Raw genomic sequence first — 23212 nt, forward strand, 5'->3', positions numbered from 1 at the left:
AATATACATGTATTTTTGTTTTGCTAACATGATGAAAGAGTGATTGACGATATAACATCTTGCAGACAGCAGGGGAATAGGCCTAGAAATTAGAATATTACCCTTGACATATCGGGCATTAGTTGTGTTTCACATCTTGTTTTGAGTATGCTCTAAGAATCGTTCTGTTGATGTTCTTTCTTTTGCTAGGTGTCAGAGTACTTGGACCAGAGTCTTAAGGGATGCCGTGAATATTTTCTAAAAAGTACCCAAAGTTTTGTGCTAGTTTCATACATCTTGCACATAGTAAATGACATCCAACTTTCAGACTTTGTAGACGTGTGTAACAGCAGTATTTAGATCGTGATTTAGCCACTACTAGTATGTGCGTTACTCATACACATTGTGAACTAACACGTCACTGAAAACGACTGGGTCCTCCGCGCGTCACTTTATATTTTTTGTACGTGCTACTATACTTATACTAGACTGTTATGTTGTTTGACGATCGACGAGCGATCCGAACACACCAAAAACTGTCGATCGACTGCGACTGAGGAGCCGAAATCAAGTGCGGTATCTAACGACCTGTACTACGACACGACAGGAATCTGTAACTTGAAGGTTGTTATCTTTCTAGGGCACATCAAAGAATCTTGATTTGATAGTGTTGTTCCTGGGGATCTGCTTCGCCTCCATATAATTATTCAGTTTGGCTGCAGTCTAGTCTCTCGCGCTGCTACGGACGCGGTACCCACATCACACGAGAAGCTAGCCCTATCAACCCGCTGGATCACTCGCTGGTTCCGCTCCTCGCCCGCGCCCCGCCGCCCGTACCCCTCCGTAGCCGTATTGACCTGTTTGCTCAACATCCGGTATCGCTGCTGTATCTGGGACTTTAGAGATCCTGCGAGCTAGCTAGTCAGTACAACGCTAGACTACTGAGCAGAGGGTCGATCCTAACTTTTCGAAGACAAGACACACTGCTAGAGAATGAACTAAATATCGTGAATTTGCTACGTGCAGATTTCTCCCCATTGGACTTTGAGTGTAAACACTTCCACCAACTCTGCAAAACCATGTCAGGTAGGCATTGTGCCTTGTGCTAATTTGTGGTAAATTTTACCCTGTAATGACTAACACTGTTAGAGTAATGCAAATGTGGACATCAGGAGGGTGTTTCACGAAAAATTAAAGTTGAAGATCGACTTATATTCTTTGTGAAACACCCCCAGAGATCTTTCTTGTGACGACAGTCTGTACAATAAGGTGAAATTTGTTGAGAAATTTCCATTAAATCCTAGTAATAACCAACAATCTCAGTCCGGGAAACCCGCTCATGAGGACCGCCCCGCGTACGAGGACTGCCCTGCCTCATGAGGACCGCCCCCACGCCTCATGAGGCCCCCTATTTACTTCTTAATCTTATTCATCTCACATCTGACGTATAAATTGTCGCAACTTTGCACGGTGATTTTTTGTTACACACACATGTCCACTATCCATGATGAAAAGAAGAAAAAATCCTGTCTGTTTTTTTTTTTCAAAAATCGAGTTTTGAAAAAAAAAAAACAGTCAGGATTATTTTCTTCTTTTCATCATGGATAGTGGACATGTGTGTGTAACAAAAAATCACCGTGCAAAGTTGCGACAATTTATACGTCAGATGTGAGATGAATAAGAAATGAATAGGGGACCTCATGAGGCGTTCCCCCCGGGCCTCATGAGGCGTGGGGGCGGTCCTCATGAGGCGGGGCAGTCCTTGTACGCGGGAGTGGTCCTCATGAGCGGGTTTCCCGGACTGATCTATAGTATTTCATAAGGCAATTCCTTAATTTTATTTTCTGATGCTCTGAGATGCTCGGTGACAGAGCTTTTTCTTGTGATGACAGTCTGTACGGTAAGGTTAAATTTGTTGAGAAATTTTCATTAGGCCTAATAAATGCTAATAACCAACAATAAAGTATGGAAACCGAACGAGTACGAACGAAGACGATTCGACATAGACATTTGTTTCATTTTTCGTACAGAAATGATTCCTCTGCTCATGAGAATAACAACAAGGATAGAAAACACATACAATTGTACCTATATGAAATACTATATTTAATTGTTGGTTATTAGCATTTAATGGAAATTTCTCAACAAATTTCACCTTACCGTACAGCCTGTCGTCACAAGAAAAAGCTCCGTCACCAAGAGTCTCAGAGCAGGGAAGATGCCGTTAAATATTGCTTTGCAGCATCAGAAAATAAAATGGAATTGCCTTAAAAATGAATAAAACCTTTTTCCATACATTTTTATGACAAAAATGTCTTTCATTCTTTACAAATCTGGCACAAATAAAGTTGGGTCGAATTGTCCAATCGCAAACCCGACCCTGGACAACTCGACCCGTCCAGGGGTAGGGACGAGTTGTCCAGGGTCGGGTTATCCCGCGGTCGAGTTGTCCAACCCCCTCAAATTTTGGATTGCATGATTATGGTCGAATCATGGGCAGCTTGCTTTAAAACATCCCATGTAGAGCTGCGTAGTCTAGATAGAAAAAAAAAAGTCTGTCTGGAGGAGTCTTTTAACCAGTTGAAGACGAGTCCCGAGTATACTCGAAAAGAAGAAATAAGTTTTCTGACAAAAATGTGTCATATGAAAATCAGCTCTGAGAGAGGCACAAATAAGTGAAAATAATGGGTGAATTTATCTAATGATCTTTCAAATATCAGTTTTGCTACATGGTATGCATTTTGAGGTGATTGGAAAACTGTTCTTAATGAAATTCACATTGTAATGTTATGTTACTGCAAAGAATACATGTATGAAATATTCATTTGGTACATTGTTTATCACATACAAGTACATTGTATGTTCAATCTGACTGGAGATTCAGATGTTAGTTGGTAGTGATTGTACAGAATGTCAGCAGCACAGGGTATATGAGAGAGAGTGCGAGCGCGCTTGAATGCAGACTCACCCATCACTGTGAAAAGGCCATTAGAGAAATATTAATGGCTGACACTGGGTAATTGCAACTATTAATCTTGCTAATTGCGCATTGCCAGCTTTTTTTGACAAAGTGCTCCACATGTTTTGGTGATGTCAATGGCTTCAACCATTACATGTCATGACCAAAGTGCTTGATAGAGATCATTCATGCGGTACAGGCTGTCAGCAGTTTTATTTTTGTTTTTCAGTAATCATCGTCAAATTAAGTGCCCCATTTATTCTGCTTACTCATGTTGTTCAAGCAGTCTTATTGGTTGAATTTGTCATTTTCCATATGCCACCCAATCCAGTGTTGGCAATGAAATACTGCATAATTCAATTTAATGCTTGATTTTGTTCCTTGGCACAAAGTGCAATAGCTTTGTACTTTGATAGATTAACCCTAACACTTCCCACTCCAATCATGGTAGAGAGTGATTTAAAGTATGATCCTATGATTTATTTCTGCAGTGCCCAGAAAGCCAGACCCCCCTGTCGTGGGAAAGGTGACACATCATAGCATCGAGCTGTACTGGGAAAAGGCATCCAAGCAGGATACGGTTGCCAAGGGAGATGGGAGGCTACGCTACATCATCCAGGAGTCAGACCTCACCCAGGGATGGGGCAATGTCTACACGTAAGAGAAGCTGCTGAAAGAAAAGTTTCATTTTCCATTTTTCACAGGACAGCAATGCGTCTTGTCTGTGTTTTGAATTATTGTTGTTCTTTGTCATCATTTGTTGTCATTAATTCTGTTTTGAACAGACCTCTGTTTCCAATTTAGTAAAGGCCAATTTACCAAAGAATGCAAAAGACACTTCCTCTTATCCCATTTGTATGCCTCCGCCATGAAGTGTCACCGGAGCCATTATTTTTTTTTTTTCTTTTTGGTACAAGTATGCAAGTCAGTCTAAGATCAAGGCTGCTCTTCGAAACCTTTACGTAATTATACATTGAATAAGATATCTTGTCTCAAAAAGGTGTCAGATCGAACAGTCAAAGCAGAGCATTGTGCTTGGAAAACTTGTGGGGTACTTTGATGGGCTGGCTAGAAGATCTATGTGTTGTATAAGGTCTTTACTAATCTCTTGTGGATTGGTAATGAGAGCCAAAGACAGAAAAGGAGAGAGAAGAGAGAACTTGGTGAATGGGAGAGGTGAAAGAAGAGACAAAATGCCATGACGACATTAAAAATGAACATAAGAGAGAGAGAGAGATGGTGAGATTTGGCATTAATGTTTTATTTTAGTAATGTTGTATGTTTTTTGTATGCCTCAGACCTAATCAACAATAAGTATACCCTTCTCACAGTCTAATTTTCCTCTTTTAATTTGAGTGATAGATAGTCAGTAACATGTATTCTCTGAGCATCAATCATATTAAACCACTTCATATGTGTATGTGTGTGTTTGTGTGTGGATCCGTTAATTTTGAACAGGAAGAGAGTTGATAATCTTCAAAAGGATTATCAAGGAGTATGTGTGTATTTACCTGACCGATGTAACATAAAATTTAGTCAATATGCAAAAATTTGCTGATTTAATGTGCAATGTGTATCTCCGGATCTTTCAGATTTTCTAGAAGAAACGAAATGAAACATTACAGGAAAGACAGATGAAATCTTCAGATGACATGAGGGACAGATCAATAGATATAGCTTGGCTTTCGTTATGTACGGATTGTCTGTGGCCTCAGATTGACAAAAGACCTGTACACAATAATGAATTCATTGGATTTTTCACAAACTTTGAAATCTTTCACTTGCTTATTGTGGAGCATTTTCCCAGTTCATAAAACCTTCAAGGATTCTTGGTGCCCCTTCTGGGCAATGTCTGGGATATTCTGTTTTGGCTCTGCTTGGAAGCAGTTCAAATGTGTACCATCAGCTCTGAGGATAATGGCAGCCAGCACCATTTATTGCTGTTGTGGGGGGAAATTGTGGTCGTTATGGATCATTGGCCTCGGTTTCAGCTGCTCTCAGTGGAATTCTCATAGCGTTGTTGTTCGCCCGAGGTTGTCTGAAGTCGTTTGGGGACCTGTTTCATAAAGATGTTTGCAATATTTGTAAGTGGCAACATGCGTCATTGCTTTGGCAGTAGCCAGGAAAGGACCAGTTGGGTGTGATTGCTGCTGTAATGCAATTATTGCGTTTTTCAAGAAATACAATATGTTTTTCGTGAGACATGCCCCCAATAGGCCTTATCTCATTTTTTTTTTTTTAATTCCAAGAAGGCTGTACAGTACTGGTTGAGGTGGGGATTCATGCTTTTAACATTCCTAAGTGAGATAATGAGATACCTCTTATGAAATTTGAAAGAGCATGTAATTTTATGAAGGATTCAACGTTTATTTGATGAAAATTGGTTTTCAAATGGCTGAGATATCAAAAAAAAGTGATAATAATAAAAGGCGACACCCACGCATTTTATTAAGATCTCTTTGTTTTACCTCGTTTTTGGATATCCCAGCCATTTCAAAACTGATTTTCATCAAATAAACTTTTGATACGCCTTAGAATCGCATGCTCTTTGACATCTCATAGAGTGGTTTCTGAACTCAAATCAGATGTTTCCACTTTTACAGTATCTCGCAAAACGTTAAAAGCTAAATTCTCACCTCAACCAGAACTGTACACATCCTTTAAAAGGGTGAATTTTCGCAACTCCATGATTATGATAAGACTGTACAGATGTGTAGCTTGGATACAGCTAATGAATTATGTAACCACATTTGTTACCAAGGAAACTTCTACCTGAAGCATGACACAGCATGCCGTGCACATCCATTCACAACTCAGATTACAATTCCACAACTTTCCCCACCCCCTTAAAAAAGCACAGTGTAAGTCAACCGAGCATGTATTAAGATTATTTATAACATTGATTTCATAAAGTATAAACTGCAATTTAACCACATTAACCTTCAGATGAACTTTTCACATGATTTCTATTTACCAATGTACAGTGTTTTTTTTTCCCCCGAGTGAAGAATGAACTGCTCAGTTGTTTTGCCGAGGTGTTTAAGGCAAGACAGGTGGCAGCATTTGTTATTTTTAGTTTTAATTATGGCGAATCCTTTAATTAATAATGCGAACGTCACATTTCGTATGTTTCCTTAGTGACCACAATGCTTCACTTGTAGAAGCGTGAAGTGGTTGCATATGAGACACTGTGATACGAGGTGTAAACGTTCTTGAGCGATCCAAAGGCGCTCATCTGTCATTGGTCAGCTATGAGGGGGGAAATGATTTCTACGTCACATATTTTTTACACCATCCTGTTTGGCAGCTAAAACGGCTGGGATGGGTGAGAGAGGGGAATGGGTGAGAGAGGGGAATAGGGAAGAAATTTTTCTCGATATCTGCTGTACGATATTAGATGCCATTGTTACTAGGCAGCTTCCAAGATTCACATACTTACTGTAAGTGTGGCCGACATAAAGGGTTTGATGTGGACAAAAGTCACTCAGCTCCAATAACTCGTGGGAATAACTTCTTCTCTAAGGTAAGTTGCATGGTCTGCATTTCTAATTTGATGAGGCAATGGACCTAGCAATGTGATATGGGATTAGTGTTTTTTGTGGGGTTGATAGCAGAAAGTCATTCTAGATTTTGATTTCCCTGGAATGGATAATTGTTCCATGGTTGCAAATGCAATGTTTGACAGTTCTAATGGCTTGCTTGATTGATACAAGTTTGTGGACCTGTCTTAAAATACAGTATGAGTTATGTCCAAAAGCCTTTTAATTGAAAAAGCATGTGGAGCCTAATGACATTTATTTACATTTGTGCAAAATTTGTCTGACATTGCACTGATGTAGCAACTCGTAGTAGCAGCAGCCAAGTTCACACAATGTACCACATGTGTGACATATAGGCCTACATGTACTGTCTGCCATCTGTGTACTTGTTCATCATCATTATTTTAGAGATCATGGTTTTGTAGATATTACTGTAAAACGAGGAATGTTTGCAAGCATTTCAATTTTGCAAATTTTGCGAGCGCCAACATTCACGAAATTAAAATGCACGCAAAAGTTCTTGCCTACACAATATGCATTGGATGCCAGTGGCACTTTGTGAAAATTTCATACTGCGAGAAAGGCCGTCAGCTCCAATCTGTGAAATTTTCATGCTACGCACATATTTATGCCAATGTTAACCACAGAACCACAGAACCATAGAATGTCAACCACAGAAATGTCCCTAAGTACTATACAATGTACATGTGGCCAGTGGTATTCACCTATGCTGTCTTAAAATGTTATTTTCAAAAGTTCTTTGCTGAGATGTAGGAATCTCGTATTGGTGCTGTGGTTAGACATATGCTGTTTCAGTAGCCTCGAGGTTTTGATTGTAAGTGCACTTAAGTGGTACAGAGATGACGTAGTTATGATACAATCGAACAGTTAACAAACAAGCTTCATTGACAAGAGATCAACCCCCCCAAAAAAAAAACAACAACAACAACAACGACAAACAAACAGACAAGAAACAAAAAATTACACCCCAAAATGCAACAACAAACAAAAGCAAACTAAGACCTATCAAACAAATGACTTCAAGCAAAAGTGATAATTTTCCCTGCAGAAAGAGATACTGTAATGTTTATTATCATTTTATAGCCATAAGCATGCTTTAGATTGAAAACAGTTTGTAGCAGTTTGAGAAACATGCTTTAGTCAGTCAGTACCGATAGTCTTTTTCTTTCATGTGGCTTGAACATTGAAGACCTCACTTCGTCTGATAATCTGCCCCCATATCCTCAGCAGGTTTTGCAAATGGCCTGCTGGTTTTGTATACCAGTGGCTATTTCTGTTTCCAACCCCACTGGTACATCTTTGCTGAGCTAGGGTTCACACTGTGCTGGGCTCTTGCCAGCTTTTGTGTGCATTTCTGGCACAATTGTAGATAGTTGGCTATCAAAAGCCAGTGCAAAGCTTGAATGAAGACCCTCTTGGAAACTCAGTGAAACAGAAACCCTAGTGTATAAAGGCACATCTTGAAAAAGGAACAACCCAAAACAGAATCTGTCACAAAACAGCCACATGTTAAATGCATGCTTGAGTTGACCCCTTCCTTTTGAAGCTTACATAGTAGATCTTTTCGTAGATGCTGGCTGTATTTAGACATAGTATTTTTTTTTCCTTTTTTTTTTTACATGGATCATGAATATACTTCACTTTACAATATGCAAAGGTTGCAGTCTGAGTAAATTGTGATTTGCTGCAGATGAATAGGTTGGCAAATAGAAATGGCTGCCATTTAATTAGCATAATCCTTGAGTGTACGTGGACTTTACAGAGATAAGTGGTTGTAGGTACAAGGTATCTATGGTGATCCAGGGCAGCTATTACCTAGTCTGACTTTCAGACTTTTAATGCTCCAACTTTTACTCATGTTAACTCAGTAGGTGCATCACAATTAGAAGAGGCCATCTCATCTTTAATATACACTGTAACTGTAAGTGGTAGTAATTGCAGGTCCTTAATACCAGTAATAGGAAAATATTTTTGGCTTTATATATCCTTGCATATGCTGTATACTGTATAAAGTTTGAAAACATAATTTATAAAATATACGTAAATGCATAAAGAAGATGATGGCATGGGATTTAGACTAGCCATGGAGGTACAGGTACAACAACCTCCATGGACTAATTGTTTTTAAGTTATATTCCATCTCTGAAGCCACAGATTCTAAAGTGTATTTTAAGTGTTGATTCAGTGGTTGCAAGGTGCACTTTTTGTGTGTCAAACAGTCACGAAGAGCATCCATTAGAGGCTGTCAATTCCAACTGATACACTCACAACTGCTTTCCCCTGGCATATCCTGGAAAAAGTGTATTGTGTTGGGTCGATGAAGCCGACAGTGCATGCTGTATTGTTCTTGTCGAGTAGAAATCTTGCTCTAATTGTGCTCTGTTCTGCTTCAGTGCAGTGACGCACAGCAAAGAGCCGTTGGGTTCTGTCTCAGCCTCACTGCAAATGTCAGGAGGGAGGAAAAAGGAGAGGAAGGTTTTATTCTCAGAGAGTTGTAATATGTTTATTGATTTTTCACATCGTAGACGGATGCGTTCGCTACAACAATGACTTTGGAAGGTTCTCAGTGAACCAAAGAAATGCTTGTTATACATCTAGTCTGTTTTCCTGTGAGGTCTGACCTTCCTGACATTGACTCCCAATCAATATCATGGCACAGATATTTTCTTTGTGGAGCCTTACAGGTTACATTGAGCCTATGGCATATTGTCATGTGCAATATCGTGTACCCTTTTTAATTTCGGTTGAGTAAAGAGATAACTTTCATAGGAAAAAGATTTGATTCAGGCTCATTGTTTCATGACCTACAAAATAGTGTATACTGTTGGAGTTGTCTTTAGGAAAAATCAAAAGAAAAGGAAAATTTTTAGAAAAGAGCAGAAATTGTGTTTTATACATGTAGTACCCTGTATACTAAAGAACTATCGCCAAATACTGTGGTATTTGGGGTGATAATTAAAACTTTTGAGTGAAATATGCATGCAAGATTTATGTTTGAATCATGTCACGATGACCACAGATCATACAGCTGTGTGTTTTAGATGTGACCTTACACTGCGTAACACACATCCAGTTTTTTCCTGTAGGAGAATAAATGTATGCACAGTACTGGCTGGTGAAATACCACAGTAATTCACATTAGGGCCATTCTCACTGCAAAAAATCACGATATGAGAACTCGCGATGTTTTACCTTTGTGTCCACATTGGCAGGTAAACATTGCGAAGTTAGCTCCGATGCCAACAATCGCGATCTTTCATGACGTACTGAGCATGCCCAGTTTACTCCAATCGCGTGCTCGGCCTTTGTTAGGGGTCAAGCAGATACGGAAGTCACGTGAGTAATATCGCGATATTTCTGCTGCGTGCGTTCTCATTGCAAAACTCCTTGCAAAGTTTAGCTCGAAGTTAGAAAAATCGCACTCTGTCTTGCGATTTTTCAGGCAATGGTTTAGTGAGAGTTGCTAGGCAACTTTCACAGTAACTTCGCGATTTTTCTAATATCGCGAGTTTTCACCTGCAATGGGAATGGCCCTAATGTGAATGCAAATGCACCAAGAAATACGTACATGTACATATGTGTACATTGTGAAATACAGTAGTAGGGTACATAGGGTGGTACATCTGTAATTCAAGCTTGCCGTGAAATCCGCATTCAAGATTTGAATGTGAATCATGTCACGATGACCACAGATCATACAGCGGCCGTATTTCTCACGTGACCTGACATGCTTCCTGTGTTCTCCAGTAGGAGCTACTAGTATGTGCATTCACAGTGCTTGTTTTAACCATACAGAGGTGTACCTCTTGACCAGAAATCCTACATTATTATGTGAATGAGTTAAGTCACAATGGTATCTATTGCCATGGTAGTTTGCTAATGAGAATGGTGCTGGCAAATTACTGTAAACATTATGGTAATGCAAATGTTACCATACACAGGTAGTACGTTGCACATGGTAGTTGTACACTTTCGTCCATTACATGAATTCACCTTCTTGGGCAGGTCTCAAGTGTCCATCAACACTTCCTGTCTTATGAGTTAAAATCAATAAAACCGGCATAATGCTCTTTTGGGTCTGCTACCTTCAAAACCACAGGGTGCATTACTCTCTCTCTTCTGTTTTTTTCTCCCCTTCCCCCCCCCCCCCAGTTCCCAATATATCAGTTTATTATCTTATCTTTTTATGGAGCACACATGTACCGGTACTCAACTGATAATTTACAGGTGCGTGGCTGGATGTTCATTGCCGAGTGATCGATGAAGAGCGAAGTCGGTTCAGGCCATGGGCAGGTGCGAAGGATAATATCTCACTTTATTGACTCCACCGTGCAGGGTTGCAGAGTGTATGAATTACAGGATTGAAGACTGCACAATACAATGCTGCTGTGGTATCCAATATCATGTAAAGCGAAAGAAAGAAGGGGGATGGATGGAGAATTGCTTATCTTGCCCAGATGGCATGACTGTCTCTTTATAATATATGAAGCATGAACCCTGTCTCAGAAATAAATATATCTCTCTACATATTCTTTTTTCTTTTTTTTTATGATGTTTACAAACTTCCACATTTGTATGATTTTTCTTGAATTCTTGCGCAGGGGTTACGGAACAAATCACGTGTTTGATGGTCTTGAGCCTTCCTCGCAGTACAAGTATCATCTCAAAGTCATGAACAACAACGGGAACAGCTCTTTATAATATATGAAGCATGAACCCTGTCTCAGAAATAAATATATCTCTCTACATATTCTTTTTTTTTTTATGATGTTTACAAACTTCCACATTTGTATGATTTTTCTTGAATTCTTGCGCAGGGGTTACGGAACAAATCACGTGTTTGATGGTCTTGAGCCTTCCTCGCAGTACAAGTATCGTCTCAAAGTCATGAACAACAACGGGAACAGCGAATTCAGTCCAGCTGTCACTGTCACAACAACCAGTGAGTATTTTCTGTCACAGCTAAATTTACTCGAATGTCACTGAGTTTTAATGAAAGGAGTGCCAGTACAAAGTCTGCTCAATAATACATTTCTTTGCAGTCTTTTATTGCTCACAGCTCTGGTAAATGTGAACCAAGCTGGGACTAGGCCATACAAGTTGAAAATACACATGACATTTGCTCTGCAAGGGAGGGCAAGATTTTGTTCCCCCCCCCCCCCAAAAAAAAAAAAAAAAAAAAAAAAAGATGGCACCTACAGTTTCATAGTTCAAATCGCATCGGCTGAGAAGGCCATAAGAAATCGCCAAATTTGTGCATGTACCAACTTTCGACAAACTCAAAACCACCAAAATATCTGAAATGAGACCCCCCCCCCCAAAAAAAAAGAAAAAAAAAAAAAAAAGAAGTGATATACTTTGACAGTATGATACAGTACCACTTGTACAGAAAGCAAGGTGTAACCCTATTTCAGTGACCTGAAATGCATTGTTTAGACAGGCATGCTGTCTTTCCCCATATCACATATTAGCATGATAGAGATCACCTGTAATCCAGTCGATTCTCTGACAGTAATAATTGATCAGGGTTTTCTATTTCATCAAACTCTTTCCCTATCGTTCGATGCTAGCTGCCTTAATTACATTTCAGTCCCATCTTTGTAGTTGATTGGTGATGGGTATGTGAAATGTCTCTTTCGAGCTGCCGCAGCACAAAACAAATGTTGGCCCTGCCCTTTTTGGAAGAGGAGTCTTCAAGAGCTGGTGCCCTTTACCCACTTGGGTTGCCCTGAAATTCACAATTCTTTTTTCTCTTTTCTGAGCTGGATGTAGAATACTTAGGTGAAGGGAGGGATGGTATAGCATTGAGTTGATTAGGGAGTGCACCATCCAATGTGCTGCAAATTCTATTCCTCATACTCTTTTTGATATACCTGGATGAAATGATCCCTTTGTAATTAATTATACATCATTCTCATGTGGTCTGTTAATAAGAAATGAGGCAGCTGTTCAAAATCACATCAGTTGCAACTGTAAAGAGGCAAACGTACAAACAAGATCAATCAATTACAGTTAACATAGGTTGAATCATACATCAGCATAGAAATCCAATTCGAGTCATACATAAACAAGTGAAGCAGATTTATTCTTTAATGTTTCAAATGATTTGTTACTTATTGGTCATGGTAATACTAATAGAGATGAGGACATCACAAAGTTATCTATTATGTTTAAACTGATCAGAGTTACAGAGATTGGGACACATACAGTACACACAAATGCATTGATACGCAAGAATGAGAACGTGTGTTAGTCATGCACAAATACAACTCTGCGAAACCACTTTTTCATCACTTCTAGTTTTTTCTGTCCTGCTTTCCAAGATAGATAGATAGATAGATAGATAGATAGATAGATAGATAGATAGATAGATAGATAGATAGATAAATAGATAAATAGATAGAGAGAGAGGGAGAGCGATAGAGAGGGAGAGAGATGTTATGCCAAAGAGAGGGATGAAAAATAGATGTGGGATGGGATAGGATAGGAGAGGCCAAACAATAGGTAGGAATGCAGACAGGTGCAAGATGGAATGCATTATTTGAATGCTGCCTGTAAACATAGTTTAAACAAAGAGAACAAGAGAGAATTGTAACAGAAAAAATGCAAGAGTAGGGCGGGGGGGGGGGGGGGGGGGATGGAATAAACAAAACCACCACAATAAAATGAAAAAAGCGGAAATGCACACAAATGTGACATTTAAGTGATGAGGCCCATTAATGCACAAGAGTTTAATCGGTTTTTAATCAAGATGCAAAACTCGATTTGATTTGCAGTTGATCACACATGACCAAAAAAACTAATCCAGTTGCAAGCCAAGCAATCTATATTCCCTGAACTCCAGCTATGATTGTGATTTGAGCACCCTCACCACAGAAGCAGTATGGTGAATGGCATCATGGAGTAGATACAACAATAATCATATTTTTTTGTTTCATGTGCAGTTGCTCACACTGTGCGAGGTAAATTATGACCTGCAGGGGTAAAAAAAAAGCAAGATGGACCAATTTTCACATCATGATGTGGATCGTGATATGTGGGGATTTATTTGTGTGTGTTCATGCTGCAGAAATCAATTTTTATAAAATGTGTGCAAGCCCGCCTTTCATTTGGCTACAGCCATAAAATGTGATTTGAACACAGCAGCTAGACTGCAACAGGGCAGGGCTGAAGCTTTAAAGGTTGATGAAGAGAAGCATTTGACGAGCGTCCCATTGTGGCTGTCAATCAGAGAAGGAACACTTGACATTAATTATCACAGCTGCATGCTGTGTGCTGAGTTGCCATGGTAACAGATGTTTAGCATTGTCTACTGCTGAAATTGTTGACTCATGAAGAAATTGTTCAGCATGGGCATACTTTACCAGTTGGTACATATTCAACGTTAGCCTTTACTGAGGAGCCAAGGGTTCCAGTGAACTTTGCAATCACTCTTCTTTTGTTGTTGTTGTGGGCCATCTTTCATGCATTGTATGTGAACTGTTTACATTCAATTCCCTTCTTTAAAGCCCATGTCATTTGTGAAGTCAGGTTATAATTTGAAGAAATCATTCATATTGGCAAGAGATACATAAAACAGTGTAGGTTGCTCCATGAAACTCAGGAGCAGGGTCACTAACAAATATTGATCCAAACTCTCTGAATCTAAAATGTCTCTGCCCCCTCCCCCCCCCCCCCCCCCAGTCCAAACGTAAAGAAGTCAAGTGAGGTTGTATTTATACTTTTAGAGATGAAGGATGCATCAAACACAAGCCTCCAGAATCTGACTTTTCTATGTATCTCACCCTTTGTGAAGTGTGTGCACAAGATGTTTCTGAAATATTTATTGATGCAAATCTCAGCGACATTCACAGGGCATGCAGACCAGATTATGATGCAGTTGTTTGTCTTTTGTAAACTTTTGGTTTTTTTTTTTCAACCACTTGTACATTGTAGGCCTACAATTCATATAGTCTTAAGGGTTGCAAATGACCAATAATGTATAAGCATGCAGGCACATACTTTGTAAGGTGTATATCTGTGGTTCACTAAACAAAGATTCAGAAAAGGAGGACGGGTCAGGAAAACAGGGTCAGTGAGCAACCTATTTTAAACTCTCAGCTCAGCATTCGGTGGAGGAGAACACACAGGAATCACTGAGTACAGGTTCCATTTTATCCTACAGCTCAAATTGCACTAGAGAAAAATACCCCAAAACAAAACAAAGCAGAGGAATCAAATTTTTGAGAAGCCTTTACACTCTGTTTTAAAAGAAAAAGGACAAAAGAAAAGAAAAGAAAACAAGATGTTCTACTCCTTGAGAAAGTGTAAACTCAGTTGGCACCACTTAACAGCCGTAACCCTATCATCTCTTTCTCTTGAAATGAACCAGAACGGTGTTGGGTGAAGGAGACAAGAATAGTTTCAGACTCTGTAACAGGACAGGATAGTCTTCAGAAAGGACTTTTTTTTTTAAAATCTTGAAAATGTAGGTATTCATCATTTTCTCAGAGGAAGGGGAATGTTCTCTCGTTAGAGGGAAAGTGATTGTGTTTCATAGTAGCCACTATATAAAAAAAAAAATCAATGTTACCTGTACATCAATGTCATACTGCTCAATAATGTGAATGATGCTTGATTACATGATGAGCAGTCACCAAAAAAAAAAATTGCATCTAAATATTTACTGGTTTTTGCATCATGTATTTGAAAAAATGTAAGAAAGAGAGTTGGTTTACTTTCACTGGGAATGAAAAAGTGTTGAGAAATTTGTCTTCTTGAGCAAGAAAAGGGTTATTTGCAGTGGTTATTGGAGATATTTAGTTTTATTCTTTTCAAGACTAGTGATCCTGTAAATTGAGGTTATAGGGAAAGTTGTCGCAAGACATTTCACTGTGTCGCTGAAATCCAGTATCTAATCCAGTTAGAATGCCTTTAACAAATACATGTTGCATACAATGAGAGATTGATTTTTTTCCTCAATATTCCCAAGTCAATAAAGAAAGACTACTGATGCTGGAAACCAAGACAAGAATTTACAGTGTTTCCTTTGGCATTTCTGTACTTGTGACAAGTGTTGAGGAGTGTGGAGAGAGTGTTGATATCCCTTTGGGAAGGGGTCTGATTTCTGACATGTGAGAGTGAAGGATTTTGATTGATTGCCATTCCTTTTGTCTGAAGACCATGGGACCTCCAAAATGGTCCCCTTTGCACATTATGCAGTCTGTGAGATGTTTCAGACTTACAGTGAACTTGTTACAAAACGTGTTTACTGAGATATTTGTAAAGGCATCACCTTGTTTCAAAACATGTTTCTTGTATCCAGTTCAGGCAGGGAGGTGAGACAAAAAAGTTTTGTCTTACAATTTTGTACTTCCCTGGTTCAGGCAATCCTTCCAGGTGTTTCCTACTCAGGTTTAGCTTGCTTGTGGGTGCACTCTTTCATTCAAGGTGAACAGTTTGACCTACAGTAGTAAACTAGATTGAGGAGATGCAGCTGTCAATCACTTGACCATGCATACACTTTTCCATGGTGTGTGCATTATATTTGTCCATACTCGTGCATGAAAGCATAGAGAGAAGTGTGTTTGATTGACAGACCACTGAGGTTGGGACACACAGCTTGGGGACACAGTACAATAGCATTGAGCAAGGAGACTCATTCCAGTGTCTTTCCCCCTATTCAGACGCATGCCATTTTATACCAAAACTTGATAACGAAATGATGTATAAAGAATCATCGTATAGCTGACAGACCATTCAGACTCTAATTTTGACCGTTCTGGGAAACGTCGTATAGATGTGCAGTTTCCCACTGTGCATGTTTTTATAGTCATGAGTGACAGCTGTGGGGTCACCTTTCGTGCGTGCTCCCATTAAGCCCCGCCCAGTTATACCGTTCTATGGTCGCCATACGTTCAGATGCACAGGGAATGCTGATTCGTTATCGAGTTCTAGTTTGAAACGATGCTCTTACCGTCGTTTCGCTATACGTCGTTTCGTTATATGTCGTTTCGTTATACGTCGTTTCGTTAGTCAGCATTCAGACGTATAAATTCATCGTATAGCTATACCGTTTTGGTATAGCTATACCATTCTAGTATAAATATTTTTGCGTCTGAGTGCCCTGTTTATTACACTCACTGAATGACTCTAAAAATGAAAGTTAGAAATACATTTAAAGGAGAACAAAACCCGATTACGTACAATGTGTGGGTTGAGAGAATGCAGCAATATTAGTTAAACGCAACAAAATTTGAGGAAAATCCATTGAAAAGTTGTGAATTCTTAAAGTTTTAGTGCTGCCATTGCAGGATGAAAATAATGCTGCAGTTCATGATGTCTTGCATGTACAACAATATAGAGAAGATATAAAGAAAATTCAACATTTTCATTTTTCTAGTGTAATGAAAGAGCGTTTGACTTGCAACCTCTTTCAGAAAGCAGGGGGGAATGATATTACCCTTAACATATGTCAGTAACAAGTCAAGGGAATGTGTGTTTTTCATTAAGAATTAAATTTCATCTTTATTTTTTACAGAGGAGCCCCAAACTGGTGAGCAGCTACACAAGGCAATAACCCTGACCCAGGACATCCAAAAGGTGCGGGAGATTCTCGACTCTGGGGAAGTCCTCATCGACGTACCAGACAAATTCGGCTACACCCCGCTCATGGCCGCTGCCCAGAGGGGGCTCACGGAGTGAGTGGGAGTGTGTTGTGTTTATGGCTTTTGCTTTGTGAAATATCATTGTGCACCATGCCGTGTGCAAGAGGTATTTGGGCATTTACTTATAAAATATAAGTAGAGTGAACCAGTTCGCTAACTAGATTAAAAAATGTCAAGATGCACGGATCTCTTACATTAATTGTCCCTTAGTTAGACTAAGGGCTTGTAATATTGACTGTTCATTGGAACTTTTATGGTCAAGCATTCATATACAGTTGACATGTTACTGTTAAAAGTGGAAATTTTCGCGCAGCAACCAGATGCTAGCGCGAAAATAAAAGCACGCAAATATTTTTGCATGTCATATGTTCCAGTAGTTAATGTCCTGATTCCGCGGAATCAAAAATACATGAAATCCATCTTACCCAGCCGAGCACGAAAAATTACTCGCACGAAAATATCCACTTTTACAGTATAGTAGTGTTATTGTCTTCTTTAATAATCTTGTAAGGTATCAAAGCTATCTCTTTGACTGACATCAAGTTCACTGAGAACATTAGCCCCATCAGTTGTCATGAACTTCATGCACTGAAAGTGAGTTTGAGCTTAGATTTATACCACAGCTACTCCAAGCCACTTGTGGTTTCTACAAGTACCAAATTTAGGAGTTTTTGCACATATAAAGCACCTGTGATTCGGGTGTGAGAGGATTGCACACAGATGCTTGCTCTTGGTTGAGAATGTGCGCATATCATTTTTTATATGATGTGTTATTTCATAAGTGCATGTACTTATATGGGAATATAATGTTCAGGGATTTTATCCTAAGGTCTACTTATTTCTTCTTTAAATAGCAACTTTTTTCCACTCTAATCCAAGACCTCTGACTACGTTTTTCTCTACTTTGATATACACGACATGTATATGCAACTTGTCTTTGCACTGCAACTGATATAGGAAGTTATAACCAGTATGGAGCTAGTTTGTACTGTCAGCATAACAAAATCAGTTGCAGTATACCTTTCACCAGGAATCCCTATGGAAAACATGAAGTGTCAAGATAAAAATTAATTGTTTGAATGTACATTAAGTGTTGCTGCATGCGTATACTTTATCTGTGTTCCTGTTAAATTCTAATCTTTACAAATATGTGTATAAGATGGATGGTCAGCCAGTGCTTGTTGGACAGTGCAATGTAGAGAACACTTTGTGACCATTGTATACTATGATTATTTCTCGTACAGCATGGTCGAGCTTCTTATATCACACGGTGCTGATGTCATCATGCAGAATGGCAGTGGGAAGGATGCCCTTATGCTAGCTTGTTTTGCTGGGCACCTCAAGGTGGTCCGGCAGCTGCGGGCCCAGGGGGCTTCATGGGACACCAAGGACCTGGGTGGGTCCACAGCTCTGCACTGGGCAGTGGACGGGGGTAACAAGGACGTTGTGCAATGGGCCATCATGGATGGGTCAAAAGTGAGAAACTTGCAAAAGTTTTAAAGTTTCACATTTTTTTCACACACACACAAAAGAAGTGTTAATCACCATTATTTTGCAGATGACACAAATAAATCTTTGCTTACTTTTCTCTTTGAAATGAATTGAAAGGAGAAAGATTGTATCCTGCAGGTAGTATTATTATTTCACAGATAAATTTTAAGCTCCTTCACAGACCAATGGAGCATAAGGAGAATATAATTTAGTGCTTGAGTGATTAACGAACCCCTGTGAAGCTTTTTGTATCGTCCTAGCCTTCTACTTCACTGATCAAGATTTTTTTTTTTCTTAACAACAAATTCTTGTCTGTTTCAAAGCTCCATTTATCATCAGAACACTTAATTAAGTCATTAACCTGACAAATTAAGAGCAAAGCAAATACCAAAATCATCCATCTGACACAGAGCACAAAGACCACAACATGTGCTTCTTTGTGACTTTCTTAGGGGTTTGCACATGTGAATCCTGTTGTTCCAATTCACCTGCTGAAGGCAAGGGAAGGAAAAGGGAAACTCCCTCTTTTGCCATTCGTCTCTTCTTTTTTTTAACATCCTTCACCAGGGAGAACAAAAGAATGTGCCATTGCTTCTTTGTATTCAAAGCGGAAGACAAAAATAAAATGAAAATAAAAGAAAGGGATAAACTTTAAGAGTCTCACGCAAGCAGATCTTGAAAACTCATAAAACTGTCTGGATGACTGGAGTGCTTTCATCTTTTCTTGTCACGCCTTCACCCCAGTGGGTGCCTGGGAATTGTTTTGAGGGTATCTCTCTGTCTGTCTCATATCTCAGTATTGTGATCCAACACAAACTGTTCAGTGGATTATCTTGGTACCAAGCCAAAGTATGCTACATGAGTTGCAGGTGTGATGTGTATTACTTTGTCAATCAGTTGCAAGTTCAGTATTCTTTTTCAAGCATATTATACAATCAGCACACCTTTGCTTTCCCTTGTTTGTTGTCATCATCTCAGATTGATGTCAGGGATTCGAGTTCAGGTTGGACTCCATTGATGCGCTGTGCTGCAATTGGAGGCAACCATGAGATTGGAGAGGTCCTCCTAAACGCTGGTGCAAATGTCAACATCAAGGACAGGGACCACAAGACGCCACTGATGGTTCGTGAAGATTAGTAGTATAGACCTCCCCAATCATACTGAATTTTGAGGAAAGAATCTGAATTGTGACCATTTCCAGTTCTTATTTCAACAGGAGTTTCATATTTTTCTGGATGATTTTACTACACACACCTATAGGAACTGCTCTTTCTTTCCTACTTTTGAGCCATATCATCCCAATTTTTCAGTCAGAAAGGTTGAGATGTCTGGTAGTAATAATAGTGAACATTTCTACAGCGCAACAGTCCATTCAACAAAATGTTCATGGTGCTTTAAAGGACAAGTTCACCTTCATAGACATGTGGGTTGAGTGAATGCAGCAATATTAGTAGAACACATCAGTGACAGTTTGAGCAAAATCGGACAATCGTTAAAAAGTTATGAATTTTTGAAGTTTCTGCTCAGTCACGGCTGGATGAGAAGACTACTATAGCTTGTGATGTCACATGAGTACAACGATATAAAGAAAGAATAAAGAAAATTAAACATATTTTCATTTTTCTCGCATAACAAAACAACACTCGACTTCTCTCTTTCAGAAGGCAGGGCGAATAATATTACCCTTAACATACGTCAGTAGCAAGTCGAAGAAATATGCACTTTATTCAAAAAGTAAGTTTTGTGAAATTCTCTTTTTATTTTCCTTATATAGTTGTATGCATGTGACATCATACACTGTAGTAGTCTTTTCTTCCAGCAGTGACTGCGTAGATACTTAAAATATTCGTAACTTTTGAATGGATTGTCCAATTTTCCTCAAACTTTCACTGATGTGCTCTACTAATTGCTGCATTCTCTCAATCCTTATGTATATGAAGGTGGACTTGTCCTTTAAGGCTATAAGGTTTTAAGGAGTTTAAAAAAAAAAGGAAAGGAAAGTGTGTGAAATGATATTGTGAAATTATTATTTATCTATTTTTTTGCGTGGCTTGTTAAAAAAGAGATGTTTTGGGGGGACATTTTAAATGACTCCACTGAGGATAACTGATGTACGATGACAGGGAGTGGGGAGCAAGGTTGGATCCCCACCCCATTTTACATTCCCCTCTAAAATTCATGTGATTGTAATTAGAAAATAGGACACATTTTGTACAATCACTATGTATGTCAATTTAAGATCATACACGATATATGTCAACAGGTACCCATTTTTAGCCACAGATTTTCATGGGTCCACACATTTTCAAATTGATAAAAGTATAGATGATTGTTTTCAGGAAATTATTGTGATATAAACTTCACCAAACCTCAGAAATCATTCAGTTCTTTTTTTTTTTTTTTAAAGAGCAAGGCTTACTTCATACCATCCTCTTTGATTCGCTGTAACCAGCACAACAAACTACCTTCACTCTTGATTCCTGCAGATTGCAGCGCTAAATGGGCACCAGAAACTGGTTCAGGTGATGGTGGAGAAAGGGGCCGACCCGATGGTACGGACGGAACATGGCATGTCAGCATATGAGATGGCCAAGTCGTTTGACAGAAAAGTGAGTCAAAGTTTGAATGCCCACAAGCATCCAAACTTTGTAGCATTAAAATGTGTGGGTGTGTCATGGCTTTGTGTGTATGATGCCAAGAAGTGCAGATATTAATTTTGATAAATTGATCACTTTAAAATCAAAGGTGACCGGGGGCCTGTTTTGCTAAGCCTTGAAATCAGACCCAAGTTCAATTCAATTGATCTTCTATGGAACAATTTTAGGATCAATCAGTCCTCAGAAGTTAGGGACCATTTCACTATTGAAGCTATTTGGGAACAGTGTTTTGCGCCCACATTGCCACATTCTAGAATACACCTTGAATGTTAGTATATCTTTCCCTCCCAACTAGATTCTGCTCTGAATCTGTGATAACTGTGGTTTCATTGTTTGGCTCGATATAGTTCCACTTTGAATGAAATTAATTCAAAGTTTTTGTTTCGACAGCTCTGTAACTGACAAAGATTTATGAACAGATTCACGATTGTTTCTCATAATTCTCACAGCTACCTCTTTTATTGGAGATCAGCAATGTGTAATTAGTGCCATAGTTTAATAGTTCATTCTGAAAATAGTGGATTTCCGACTTGTTTCCTACAAGATATGTTCTTTCTCCATAGAGTCATCGCATGGCAAACCCAGTTTCCTTCAGTGAGGAGTTACTGTAAAAAGAAGAATGTTCACGTGCATTTAAATTTCGTGAAGTTCGCGAGCACCAACATTCGCAAAATTAAAATGCACTTGAAAGTTCTTGCCTACACAATATGCATTGGATGCCAGTGGCAACTTGCGAAAATTTCATGCTGCAAGAAAGGCCGTCGGCTCCAATTCGCGAAATTTTAATGCCGCGAATATATCCTGTTTTACAGTAAGCTCTTTCTCAAGTGTGTCATCAACTGAAGAGAAAAATTCTAGTATAAACCTTGAAAATGGCTATAATGGTGTGAGACGGTAACATTGCTGATAAGCAGAGATTGCACATGCTTCTGATACAAAAAGACTGATGAAAAATTCATTTGTTTGCCTTTGGATCTATTCCTCTTGATCAGTACGAAATGTTTTATGGCACACTGGCAGTAAACCTTTGCATAGATTGCTTGAATGTTTAATGTAAAATGTCACTCTCCTCCAATTCTCACCATGATGTTTCCTTTTTTTTTTCTGTACAGAGTGTGATGAAATACTTCGAGAAGGTTTTGCAGAAGAGCCCCAACAAACGTCCTTGAAGGAAGCTAGTGTTGACATCCACCATCCTTCCACTCAATGCATACTCCATTAGCGCTTGACAGGCAGCACAACGTTTCATCTCCGACGATAAAGTAGTTTCACATCACATAATCACAGCGGTCTGGGATAAACATATATCGTCGCTGGGGCGACAAGACCTCGTATCTACAAAACGTCAAATGTTCAGGAGAGCCAAAAAATGTGGCGGCCAAAGCACTGTGGTGAATGGGATAGCCTTTCCTTTGACATGCCGTGGTGACTTCATTTTTGGAGAAGGACAGTTGGGATTTGGACAGGACATCACTTAACCCATTATTTGACCATTAATCCAAAAAAGTCATTTTCACCAAACTTGCAGATACAAGGTCTTGTCGCCCCAGCGACGATATGTACCTTTATGACCTACATTGTAATGTGCACTATGCAAGTTAAGAAAAATTTATCACCCAAGGGCAGGGCATTCATGGTTCTTTCATTTACACTTTTGATAAAGAATTCAGTAGTGTAGCGCATCATGCTTTCCTTTTGCCATCCTTACTTTGTTAATAGTGTTTGAGTACAGAATATCACATGGTGAACATACCACACCACTTACAGTGCAATCCTTCCCCCCCCCCCCCCCCACATCTGAAGAAAAATAGTAGAAAATTGTTATGAAGTATATTGCACATATTTAGATTTTATTTTGTCCAGATAGGGGAGGGTTCGGGTATCATAAATCAGGGCAAGTCAACCTACATTTACATTGCA

At 39.2% G+C, this 23212-nt stretch overlaps 1 protein-coding gene across 1 annotated transcript; it reads left to right on the forward strand.

Moving 5' to 3' along the window:
- Positions 1–831: 831 nt before the first annotated feature.
- LOC139735274 (fibronectin type 3 and ankyrin repeat domains 1 protein-like) lies at positions 832–22822 on the forward strand. Its single transcript, XM_071646029.1, has 8 exons — positions 832–1065; positions 3430–3595; positions 11316–11440; positions 17018–17177; positions 18389–18620; positions 19614–19757; positions 21122–21244; positions 22405–22822. The coding sequence occupies exons 1-8, from the start codon at positions 1059–1061 to the stop codon at positions 22459–22461; spliced, it is 1014 nt and encodes a 337-aa protein (XP_071502130.1). The 5' UTR covers positions 832–1058; the 3' UTR covers positions 22462–22822.
- The last annotated feature ends 390 nt before the right edge of the window (positions 22823–23212 follow it).

Source organism: Diadema antillarum, unplaced genomic scaffold, assembly GCF_040938485.1.
Source record: "Diadema antillarum isolate AM-2024a unplaced genomic scaffold, OU_Dant_1.0 seq00000569_RagTag, whole genome shotgun sequence".
Lineage (NCBI taxonomy): Eukaryota > Metazoa > Echinodermata > Echinoidea > Diadematoida > Diadematidae > Diadema > Diadema antillarum.

What these genes read in the sequence shown, in the direction of transcription:
- LOC139735274 (XM_071646029.1), top strand. An exon ending in GGATGGGGCAATGTCTACAC is followed by an intron (nt 3,596 to 11,315) that starts GTAAGAGAAGCT and finishes ATTCTTGCGCAG; the next exon opens with GGGTTACGGAACAAATCACG. An exon ending in GCCCAGAGGGGGCTCACGGA is followed by an intron (nt 17,178 to 18,388) that starts GTGAGTGGGAGT and finishes TTTCTCGTACAG; the next exon opens with CATGGTCGAGCTTCTTATAT.